Genomic DNA, 12,031 nt, shown 5'->3' with positions numbered 1-12,031 from the left:
CTGTGACCGTCCTTTCTTCATCCCCTTTTACATCCGAATTTTGATTGGAATTTCAGTTTAAATTTAAATAAAGATTGTAACATATTTTTGCATTGACATTTGAATTACAAATATGTTTCAATTAAATTAACTTAAAAAGTACATAAACATTTACATTGAAATGATAGAACAATACATCGTTAGAAAATCAAGGAGAAAATACAGAATTGGGTATAGCTGTTTCAGGGCCAGTAGCTAAGCTCTGATTGGCTGTTTCAGGGCCAGTAGCTAAGCTCTGATTGGCTGTTTCAGGGCCAGTAGCTAAGCTCTGATTGGCTGTTTCAGGGCCAGTAGCTAAACTCTGATTGGCTGTTTCAGGGCCAGTAGCTGAGCTCTGATTGGCTGTTTCAGGGCCAGTAGCTGAGCTCTGATTGGCTGTTTCAGGGCCAGTAGCTAAGCTCTGATTGGCTGTTTCAGGGCCAGTAGCTGAGCTCTGATTGGCTGTTTCAGGGCCAGTAGCTGAGCTCTGATTGGCTGTTTCAGGGCCAGTAGCTGAGCTCTGACTGGTTGCCCCTCCAGGACCAGCAACGGTAAGAGTACGGTGATCAACGCCATGCTGCGTGACCGCGTGCTGCCCACGGGCATCGGCCACACCACCAACTGCTTCCTGAGGGTGGAGGGCACGGACGGGGAGGAGCCCTACCTCACCACCGAGGCCTCCGCCGAGAGGAGGAGCCTGCAGGTACAGGGGCCCATGGCGGCCGCTAGGACCCCCGCACTGGGGGTCTGGAGCTGCTGGAAGGACTGGGCTGTCATAGGGAGCTGGTTTGGGGTTCTCTCATGGTGACTGTGTCTCCTCTCTCCCCCTCTCTGTCCGCCCTCCTCATTCTCTCCCGTCCTCTCTTCTCCTAATCTTTTCCAATCCCTCTCCTCCCGTTCTCCTCTTTTCTCCTCCCTACCTCTCTCCCCCCTCCTCTCCCTCTCCCTCCTCCCCCTCCTCCTCCCTCTCTCCTCCCCCTCCTCTCTCCTCCCTCCCTCCCTCCCCCTCCTCCCTCCTCCCCCTCCCCCTCCTCTCTCCCCCTCCTCTCTCCTCCCCCTCCAACCTCCTCCTCCTCCCTCTCCCCCCCCTCCCCTCTCCTCTGTCTCTCAGACCGTGAACCACCTCGCCCATGCGCTCCACATGGATCCTACGTTAGACTCTGGCAGTCTGGTCAAAGTGTTCTGGCCTAAGGGCCGCTGCACCCTGCTCAGAGACGACCTGGTTCTCATGGACAGGTGGACACACACACGCACACGCACACACACACACACACACACAGACATGCCCACACAACACGGAATGCGCACACACGCACACACATACCCACAAACACACATACCCAACACACAGCTACTTCCTGTACAAACACTGAAACTACACTACATCCACCTATAGTACACTCACACTCACACACACACACACACACACACACACACACACACACACACACACACACACACACACACACACACACACACACAAACCCTAGATGAAGCGCCATTATGTTGTGTGTGGTTGTGATGGTATAGCCCTGGAACGGACGTGACGGAGGAGCTGGACAGCTGGATCGACAAGTTCTGTTTGGACGCAGACGTCTTCGTCCTGGTGGGGAACGCAGAGTCCACCCTGATGAACACGGTAGCACACACCTATACACACACACTCACAGTACTATACACACACAGACACACACAGACACACACACACATAACTAAACACACACACACAGACACGATCGATATACATACACACAGTACTATACACACAGGCATACACACATATACACAACCAGTACTATACACGAAGACATGCACACACACATACACAAACAAACACACTCAATGTCCCTCTGTGCGCAGGAGAAGCTGTTCTTCCACAAGGTGAGCGAGCGGATCTCCAAACCCAACATCTTCATCCTCCACAACCGCTGGGACGCCTCGGTCACAGAGCCCGACCACGTAGAGGAGGTAGGTATGAGGCCGCCCCCCCCAGACCCCCGTCAGACCCCCGTCAGACCCCCATCAGACCCCCGTCAGACCCCCGGCAGACCCCCGTCAGACCTCCGGCAGACCCCCGTCAGACCCCCGTCAGACCCCGCCAGACCCCCGTCAGACCCCCGTCAGACCCCCATCAGACCCCCGGAGACCCCCTTCAGACCCCCGTCAGACCCCCATCAGACCCCCATCAGACCCCCGTCAGACCCCCATCAGACCCCCGGAGACCCCCTTCAGACCCCCGTCAGACCTCCGGCAGACCCCCCCAGACCCCCGTCAGACCCCCGTCAGACCCCCGGCAGACCTCCGGCAGACCCCCATCAGACCCCCGTCTGACCCTGCCAGACCCCCGTCAGACCCCCGTCAGACCACCATCAGACCCCCGGAGACCCCCTTCAGACCCCCGGCAGACCCCCTTCAGACCCCCGTCAGACCCCCATCAGACCCCCGTCAGACCCCCGTCAGACCCCCATCAGACCCCCGGCAGACCCCCTTCAGACCCCCGTCAGACCCCCATCAGACCCCCGTCAGACCCCCGTCAGACCCCCATCAGACCCCCGGCAGACCCCCTTCAGACCCCCGGCAGACCCCCATCAGACCCCCGGCAGACCCCCTTCAGACCCCCGTCAGACCCCCGGCAGAGCCCCTTCAGACCCCCGGCAGACCCCCATCAGACCCCCGGCAGACCCCCATCAGACCCCCTTCAGACCCCCGTCAGACCCCCGGCAGACCCCCTTCAGACCCCCATCAGACCCCCGTCAGACCCCCATCAGACCCCCGTCAGACCCCCGGCAGACCCCCATCAGACCCCCGGCAGACCCCCTTCAGACCCCCATCAGACCCCCGTCAGACCCCCGGCAGACCCCCTTCAGACCTCCTTCAGACCCCCATCAGACCCCCATCAGACCTCCACCAGACCTCCTTCAGACCTCCATCAGACCTCCTTCAGACCTCCATCAGACCTCCTTCAGACCTCCTTCAGACCTCCTTCAGACCCCCATCAGACCGCCCTTGTGGCCGGTGGACCTCAGGCCCAATGCACATGGTGCTTTGCCCTCAGACCACCTCAGACCGCCTACAGCCGGTCTGAGGCCTGAGGTCTGGTCCTAGGCGGGTGGGGTCTGGTTCTTGTGCTCCAGGTGAGGAAGCAGCACCTGGACCGCGGGGCCAGCTTCCTGGCGGAGGAGCTGAGGGTGGTGAGCCTGGAGGAGGCGCCCGGACGGATCTTCTTCGTCTCCGCCAAGGAGGTGTTGTACTCCAGGATGCACCGCGCCCAGGGAATGCCGGAGACAGGTGAGACGGGTGGAGATGGGTGAGACAGGTGGAGATGGGTCGGACAGGAGCAGATGGGTGAGACGGGTGGAGATGGGTCAGACGGGTGGAGATGGGACAGACAGGAGGAGGGTTGCGGTGACCCCGGTCCTGGACTGGCTGCTCAGCAGCTTGAGGAGGGAGGCTCACCGTGTGTCTCCTGCAGGGGGCGCTCTGGCCGAGGGCTTCCACGAGAGACTCCGAGAGTTCCAGAGCTTTGAGCGGACGTTCGAGGTACGGAGCTCATGGGGAAATCAACCACCCATGATAACCACTATTGTAACTTTGTATTTTCGAGTCCTCTAGCAAGTTTGCCGTTTTTTGTAACTAGGTAGTGCAGCACTATCACTTCTTATCGTTGCTTGTTCAGATTGGATTTGCATGCTTGGTTTGTTAAAAGCATCCGCTAAACCACTCTCTGTAATGTAACACCGTGTTAGCTGTCAGGGAGGTGTCTTCCTCTCAAAAAGAACCAACAGTTGAACCCTTTGTGTTCTCTTGTCCACCTGACCTTGGCCCTGCAGGAGTTCATCTCCCAGTCGGCCGTGAAGACCAAGTTCGGCCAGCACACTGTGCGTGCGGGGCAGATCACCCAGGCCGTCAGGGACGCCATGGACGCCGTTAACATTTCCGCTGCAGACAGGAAGTGAGTGCGTCTGACTTTGTGTTGCCTGGCTCCTGTTTGTCCATCCATCCCCCAGTCTTCGATAAACAGCATGCCAGAGTAAACACATATGTCCTATCGAGAGAAGTCATCTCAGCAACCCTTGAGACCTCTCGATGGAGGAAATTCAGTTACTGAAATAGAGGAAATAATTCAATTGACATGATGATGATATTACAGTAGCTCGTCGTATTGGACTCCTGGCGCAAAGGTACCGGGTTTGATCCCTGATCCAGTTCCGGTGAACGCATTGCTCAGCCTTGACCTCTGACCCCTGAACTCTGACCTCCGACCCCTGCGGTAGGATATGCTGCCTTGAAGAGCGGGAGGATCTGCGGGACCGCCTGGACTTTGTCCGAGGTCAGATGGGTCGTCTGAGCTCCAGCCTCCGGGACCAGATCAGCACCCTGAGCGAGGACGTGGCCGCCCGGGTGAGTCCGGCCGAACCCCCGGGTCGGACCCCGGGGGTCCCCCCCATGTAGGCCCCCCAACTGGGGACGGCTGGTTTATTCGGTGTACTGATTAACTGCCATTTTTTGTTTCCTACGGTTTGTGAAAAGGCTTAACCGAAAAAATGCGATTTATAGAAGTTCTTTACTATATATTTTTTCCCTTAAATAGCAAGTGAACCTGCGGTTACAGCTGGGATGAAATGTGTTTTGTGACTTCTGGGAAGGAGGGTGCATGTTATGAGCCATGGTAACATTTGTTAATACTTTTTTTTGTATCGTGTAAAAACGTGTGTTAAGCGTTATGTATAATTTGTAATGAACTATTGTATAGGAAATTCACAAGGAGAAGCTTAACCCTCACTCGGCCGCGGACATCAAAGAGAAATCGCTGCTCAGGCTGAGCTCAACACACCCACATACACCGTAGCTTTATACTATAGTCGTCCAGGACTCCTGACCCTCTAGCGACGAGAACGAGAACCACGAATCCCCACATCGCAAGCCCTTACACTGTACGTGTCTGAGCAGCAGAACCCTCTCTCCGACGCCGCATGCAACTGCTAACTATGGAAACAGTTCACAGATTTCAGATTTTACGTTAACTTCAAGTTGTCTGCGCATTGTCAACATGAATACAACGTGTAATTAACATGTTCGAAACAACACATTTTTTAAACAGTTTGGCTTTTTATGCCAGAAAGAGCTCCACACGTCCACACACGCCTCGCCTCCATGGTCCCTTGTTCGTGTCGTTGAATAGTATACCAACAGGCACGTCGGCGTCACGGAAGACAGTGATACGTGTTCAAGGCAGGGGATGTTCAGCCAGTGTGGGGAGACTGAGGATTTCCCTCCTGATTTGGCTAAATTAAGGTATTTTTTCAGTAGCAGTGATTAAATTACATTATTATTTTGACAATCAAAGAGACAACCACATTATTCCAGCAGCACCTGTGACAGACACATGCAGGTGTGTGTAGCACCAAGAGATGATGCAGCTCAAGCCGCACAGAGCATGCAGAAGGCAGGTAACCTCAGCAACAGTGTTTTCATTCCTTATGGGAAGAGAAGGCCCTGGTGGCAGCAGGCCATCCCAGATGACCTACTTCATCACAAGAAATATGGTTCCCATTTATAAAGCAGGGTTTGACCAGGTCAGACCCGATCCCAACCCGGTCACACCCCCATATAGACTCTCAACGTCTGACCTTTGACCTTTATGCACTGATTCCTGCTGTAGGTGGCGGCGGCCATGTTGGATCAGATCCGGAGTCTGGCGGTGCTGGTGGAGGAGTTCCGGTCGGACTTCAACCCCACTCCCGACACCCTGGCCCTCTACAAGGCTGTACGTCCGGTCCTCAGAACCCCTAACACAAACATGGGCTCTAAAACTGCTCACACACACATGGGCTTCAGGGATGGCTCACACACACCTGGGCTTGAGGATGGCTCACACACACATGAGCTTCACATCCAGCCGTAGAAAATAAAAGTCCTGCAATTTCTGTGGTCTGACCCCTTATACTAATGTATTAATAATAATAATAATAGATGCTATCCATTGGTGAGTCAATCATAAATAGTGCGCTACAGTATAGTTAGTAAAACAGTAATCAAATTAGACTGCCTGCTTCTTCAACCATAGCCTGCAGAGCTTTTAACACACGCAAATGTACAAATGCACGCACACACACACGCACAGTCACAGTCATAAGGCAGCTGAGAGGCTTAATGACTTAGGGAGTATTGAGGTCAACAGTCAGTGTGTGTGTGTGTGTTCAGGTCTTTGAGCGCTAATCGTTTCCTCTCTCCTCCTCCCTGTCTTCTGCCCTTCTTCCTTCCTCTCTGGCCTTCTCCTCCTCTGTCCCCCTAACCTCCTCTCCTCGCTCTCCTCCTCCTCCCCTCTCCTCCTTCTCCACCTCACCTCACCTCCTGCTCCCATTTGTTCCTCCCCTCTCCCCTCCTCCTCCTCCTCCTCCTCTAGAAACTGGTGTCCCATGTGGAGGAGAGGATGGTGAGCTCCTTGTCGTACCGCTGCTCCCCAGGAGTCGGCCATGACGTCCAGGCGACCCAGACCAGCATGATGGGTCCGCCTGCCCTCCTTTAAGTAGCCCTGCACTAGCAACGGCCTGATCACAAAATAAAAGTCCTGCTGCGGGTGGCATACACACATGCACTGACCTCAGCGTCAGCGGTGCATCTGGCTTCATGCTAATCAGAATCCGTCTGTTCCGCGTTATGTTAATCTGAAAAACCAGGGTGGGCGGGGGGGAACTGCCGAGAGGGCTTTTATTTTGGTTAATCCGTCCGCTCAGAGAGGGCTTTTATTTTGGTGTATCTGTTATTTTTATTTTGGTGAATCAGTCCCCTCGGAGAAGGCTTTTATTTTGATTAATCCGTCCGCTCTGAGAGGCCATTTATTTTGATGATTCGGTCCGCTCGGAGAGGGCTTTTATTTTGATGAACCGGTCCGCTCGGGAGGCCTTTTATTGTGGTGTCTGTGTGTTTGAGCAGAGAGCGTGCGCCCGCTGCTGTCCCTGGACGCCCAGGAGCACTTCCAGCTGCCGGGCTCCAGGCCCGACCTGCTTCTGGACCTGAACCTGGCCCAGCTCTGTGGAGACTTCCAGGAGGACATCCGCTTCCGCTTCTCTCTGGGCTGGACCGCCCTGGTCACCCGGTTCATCGGCCCCGTCAACGCCAAGAGGGCGCTGGCCGGCGTGGACCCCAGGATCCAGGTGGGCCCCCTACCCACGTAGTGAGTACTACACAGTACTCATTATGTGGTTAGTACTGTGTAATACTAGCTATATAGAGAGTACTGCACAGTACTCACTATGTGGTTAGGACTGTGTAATACTAACTACATAGTGAGTACTACATACAGTACTCATTATGTGGTTAGTACTGTGTAATACTAATTACATAGTTAGTACCAACTAGTTATTTTAGAATAGTAGGAGTCAATTATTTTCTTTTTTAGCCGTACCTATGATTCAGGCTCATAAGATCCCTTTGACCTTCGAACTCCAGCGGCATCATCTGTCAGCAGCTGTGACCCTCCCCCTCTCTCTCCCTCCCTCCCTCCCTCCCTCCGCTGAGCAGAACATGGTGCAGGAAGGAGCCAACCTGAAGGATGAGATGGTGGTCTCCATAGCGACGGGCCTGGTGTCGGTGACCTCTCGCGCCTCCATGACGGTGATAGTCATCGGTGGGGTGGTGAGTACAGGGTTTTACTTTATTAACTCTGTTATGACGACATGACGTTATCTAAAAACATGAAACATCGACGAACAGGAATAATCATCACCTGCCTTCCACATTCTAGACAAACTAAAATAAATACTAGATGCTGAATTAAGCTAATATAACCTAAGATAATATAACTAAATTAGGATCGTGCGCTACATTAAATGAGGCTCACCTAAAGTACGATATCCTAAGCTATGCTAAGCATAAGCTTGTTTACACTAAATTAAGATAAACTCAAATTAAACAAACCGAAGCAGCACCACAATGATCCAAGGTGATAAACTAACCTAGCTGCTTGGTGGCAGGTGTGGCGCTCGGTGGGCTGGCGTCTCATCGCGCTGTCCCTGTCGCTCTACGGCCTGCTCTACCTGTACGAGAAGCTCACCTGGACGGAGGTGGCCCGGGAGCGCGCTCTGAAGCGCCAGTTCGTGGAGCACGCCTCGCAGCGGCTGCGGGCCCTCGTCCCCGTGGCCAGCCACGGCTGCAGCCAGCAGGTCCACTCGTGAGTCGCCTTCGACGTCGCCTCCTGCTGCCTCACACTGTAGGGCCGAGGTCATAGCCGGTGATGGCAGACACCGGGAGCGGCGGTAGTTTCACATTAAGAGTATATAACTATAGCTAAAGTATACAACATATACCCTTTGTATATAACTAGGCGTATATGTCACTTGATACGCACATAATGTAGTCCTCTAGCTAGCCGAGTCCCGACACACAAGCACACACATACCCGTCCACAACTCACACACACGACTCTCTTTTGACTCATGACTTCATGTTTCCTTTCCCATTGGTCTCATTACTTCCTGTTCCGGGTGTCTTGTCATCCAATCGGTGGGCTGGATCAGACACCTGATGTCGGTCTTCAGCCGCCTGAGTCAGCGTGTGGATCTGAGCGAGGCGGAGCTGGAGGAGCAGATCCGCCTGCTCACCTTCAAGATTCAGCAGCTGGAAAGTGTCCAGCGCCGCTCCAAGGTCCTCAGGTCCGTCCAACCACCGCAGGAACTTCTTAAATCACTCAGTTTAGCTAGCTGTAGCAGCAGCTTGTACCCAAAGCTACTTACGTTCAGGTACAGCACATTTTTTTGTCTAGCACTATTGCACACTAATGTTCGAAAAAGTGTGATATATATAAAAGTATATTGCTGGTCCTACCTGGTTTGAGCTGACTTGGTTTAAGCTGGTTCCAGCCGATTTAAGCTGGTTTAATGTGGTTTGAGCTGGATTAAGGTGGTTTGAGCTGACTTGAGCTGGTTGAAGGGGGTTTAAACTGACATGAGTGGGTTTAATGTGGTTTGAGCTGGATTAAGGGGGTTTGAACTGACTTTATCTGGTTACACTGAAGTGTGTTTCACGGTTTGTGTTTGACAGGAACAGAGCCACTGAACTGCAAGGCCACCTGGATGTTTTCTCAGCTCAGTACCTCCACGGCTGAACCACAACCAGACCAACACAACCGCTGGACTAGACACAAGAATCTAGATGGACTCCAATCCAAGACTCCTCCGAGTAAAATCCATGCCTAAATTCTTCTCCAGATGCGAATGAGAGGCATTAGTCCAATTTTTTAAATGTTGTCCTCAAAAGCACACTGTGTATTCTTGTGTGTGTGTGTCAGTAACTGGAGTCAGAAAATTCTCAGAGGTGGGATAAGAATAACTTAGCATTACATAACATCAAAAGGTCGAAATCATTTTTTTTCGTTTTTATCCAACAAAGAGGACTTAAAATCTACTGCAGACAGTTGTGGGTGGGATCAAACTTAAGATTCTTTGCCTGACACCCGGTGGCACAGCAAGCTTCAAACAGTCTTTCATTTTTGGACTGCAAATCTGCAAATCTGAAAGCGACACCCCAGGTCAAAGTTAAAATAACTCAAACTTTGAAGCGAGTCCCCTCTACTGTATCGCGTCGCTAGGGCAGGGTGCATGGCCCCCTCACCTCTCTGCCTGTGATGCTTTCACTGCAGGGAAACGATGGAGTGGGCTTTGCACCACGTCTCAAGTGGGCAGGCCTCCAACACCTACTCCTCAGAGACGTCCCAATACACTGTCTTGTGAAGCTCACTTTAACCTTCTGTGTTTGTCATGAGTCTTCTCGATCGCACTACAATTGATGTCCAACAATCTCCAAAGGGGACATAAGAATCACCTCAATACTGTGATACTTAGAGCTGACTGGTAGTCCTGTTTTGGCCTTCAATAAAACACCTTTCTCATATTTAAACTGTTGGCCTGTAAATCTCTATCGTATTAAAAAAGTTGGTTACTGATTAGGATAGTCTTGTATAGCGACGTTTGTTGCTGATAGAATCTTAATCTTGTTCTAGTCATCACACAAACAATTTCAATCTATTCACTTTTTCACTTTCTTTTTCCCTGGCTTATTGTAAAATATACAATGGTGGAGCCTGACATACAACGGTCTCCGTGTGAAACAGCGCCCTCTGGTGCAGAGAGGAGGACCTCTGTAGATCGCATTCTCAGCACTTCTGTGATATAAAACGTACCTGTTTAGCTTGGTCTTCAGGGCTATAAATCAGCCTTATTTAAAGGCAGAATTTTTTTTACTGGGCATTTCAGAGGTTTATGGTTTAGTATTTGTCTCCCTCTGTTGGAGGACTCGTATAATTTCACTCTTTGGGCAACCCCATACCATGGGACTTGGGTTAGTAGATGAAAGGACAATTGATCAAACGCATACATCAGGAATATCAAATCAGATGTGAGGGAATAGTTGATTTATATCACAGTATCTCGCAGTGTGCCTCAAAGCATTTGGATCACAATAATAATTTAGAACATAAGATAATATAACTGAATCTATAAAAAATTAAGTGCACAGGATAACTATCCTCCGAGTGAAGAATCTGTATCAAATAATCCACACCAGGTTTTTTATTCACACCGTCCAGTGAAGAAAATGAAGGAAGATGGATCTTTGCATGCACGGATTGGAATCAGAGTGCGGCTCGATTTAAACCGAGTGGATTTCGGTCCAGAGCTCCTAGAATTTAATATTCGACAGCAGGGCTCTCTTCCTTCCAATAAACTTCCCAGAGGTGTGAAAGGAGGCCTAGCGGAGTTGGGCGTAGTCTTCATGACAGCGTTGATAAGGGTATCTGTCGGGGGACGGGAGAGTAACCTCCACCCTCCGTACCCTTTCCCCTAACAGACAGATCTAAGACGTAATGAGTTATTAACCGGCTCACATTATCCTACAAGTATCCACTCTGTGCCAGTGAGGTGGGCTTCTGCACACAGCTGCTTAGATCACATGTATTTCATCCAGCCCTCGCTCAAACACAATCTTAAAACATGTGTCTTGCGGTTAGATCATCCCGTGGGTCGTCCCTGTTGGCATAGATCTACAACTCATATCTATGCAATATAAGCATATTTTTTGTTTAAACTCATTTCAGTCCTTGTTCTGGTTGTGTTTGCTTCCACTCTGTGCAGCCATTTTGCTTCAAAAGTGCGGTATAAATAAAGTAGGATTGATTGGTGAAGGACCAGAGTCACTCTTTTTTCAGACTTCATTTTGTCAGTTATTTTTGTCAGATCCCTGCTCTGACTCACTGCAGTTCTTCATCTTGAGCCACCAGACGTCACATGACCTTATGAGGGGTACCCAAGCTGTTCCTCCCAGATCAGGGCTGGAGAACCCTTTTTAATGCCGTGACCCACGTGCTGAGGTACTTTTGCCCAGGAGGACCAAACCATTTGAAAGTAACAAAATATATAAAATGTAAAAGATCCCAAACTCTTTTATGGAAAACAGCTGTTATGGCCAAGAGTGTTTGAGCCTGGTTTCAAGGGAAGGCTTCTCCTAACAGAATTAGAAAAACTGATTTCAAATTATTATATAAGTAAGATCAATCACCATATGAACTGTCCCCAGCATAACCAGTCTATTCTGAACAGGAACCCAGAGGCTATGGGCAGTCTGGTGATGCATGGGGAGGTCTCGTGTGACCTTTGACCTGATCATCTGAGCATGAACAGACGGGGCCAGTAGAGTTGACTCCTTTCATCTCACTCGAGAAACAGCAGATGGAGAAACAGGTGTGTGTGTGTGTGTGTGTTCAAGGTTCATTGATGTAGGCTGGACCAACTAAACGATGGCATTTGTGTTTATTCAACTTGTTTTCTACAGCTGGACGGGTAATCAATGATCATATTTTTGTTTTGTTTTTTTCCGTTTTCCCCACACTTGATAGGGAGATAAAGCTTTGAAAACAATTAACTTTGTGTGTGTGTGTGTGTGTGTGTGTGTGTGTGTGTGTGTGTGTGTGTGTGTGTGTGTGTGTGTGTGTGTGTGTGTGTGTGTGTGTGTGTGTGTG

General features: G+C 50.9%; 1 protein-coding gene across 2 annotated transcripts in view; it reads left to right on the top strand.

Moving 5' to 3' along the window:
• Positions 1-11,194, top strand: part of LOC115548978 (mitofusin-1-like) — a 12,289-nt gene extending 1,095 nt beyond the window's left edge. The window contains exons 4-18 of one of the 2 annotated variants that reach the window (XM_030363937.1): positions 559-721; positions 1,130-1,254; positions 1,549-1,657; positions 1,879-1,986; positions 3,153-3,306; positions 3,491-3,558; positions 3,849-3,970; positions 4,293-4,419; positions 5,681-5,785; positions 6,425-6,527; positions 6,955-7,175; positions 7,543-7,656; positions 7,995-8,191; positions 8,538-8,672; positions 9,061-11,194. In XM_030363937.1, the coding sequence (XP_030219797.1) occupies positions 559-721; positions 1,130-1,254; positions 1,549-1,657; positions 1,879-1,986; positions 3,153-3,306; positions 3,491-3,558; positions 3,849-3,970; positions 4,293-4,419; positions 5,681-5,785; positions 6,425-6,527; positions 6,955-7,175; positions 7,543-7,656; positions 7,995-8,191; positions 8,538-8,672; positions 9,061-9,124 (1,915 nt within the window). In that variant the 3' untranslated portion in view covers positions 9,125-11,194. Of the gene's footprint in view, positions 1-558; positions 722-1,129; positions 1,255-1,548; positions 1,658-1,878; positions 1,987-3,152; positions 3,307-3,490; positions 3,559-3,848; positions 3,971-4,292; positions 4,420-5,680; positions 5,786-6,424; positions 6,528-6,954; positions 7,176-7,542; positions 7,657-7,994; positions 8,192-8,537; positions 8,760-9,060 lie in introns of both variants that reach the window. The other variant, XM_030363936.1, reaches the window with a different exon arrangement.
• The last annotated feature ends 837 nt before the right edge of the window (positions 11,195-12,031 follow it).

Source organism: Gadus morhua, chromosome 8 (assembly GCF_902167405.1).
Source record: "Gadus morhua chromosome 8, gadMor3.0, whole genome shotgun sequence".
NCBI lineage: Eukaryota > Metazoa > Chordata > Actinopteri > Gadiformes > Gadidae > Gadus > Gadus morhua.
The sequence above is the reverse complement of the archived record's forward strand: the minus strand, read 5'-3'. Positions and strand labels throughout refer to the sequence as shown.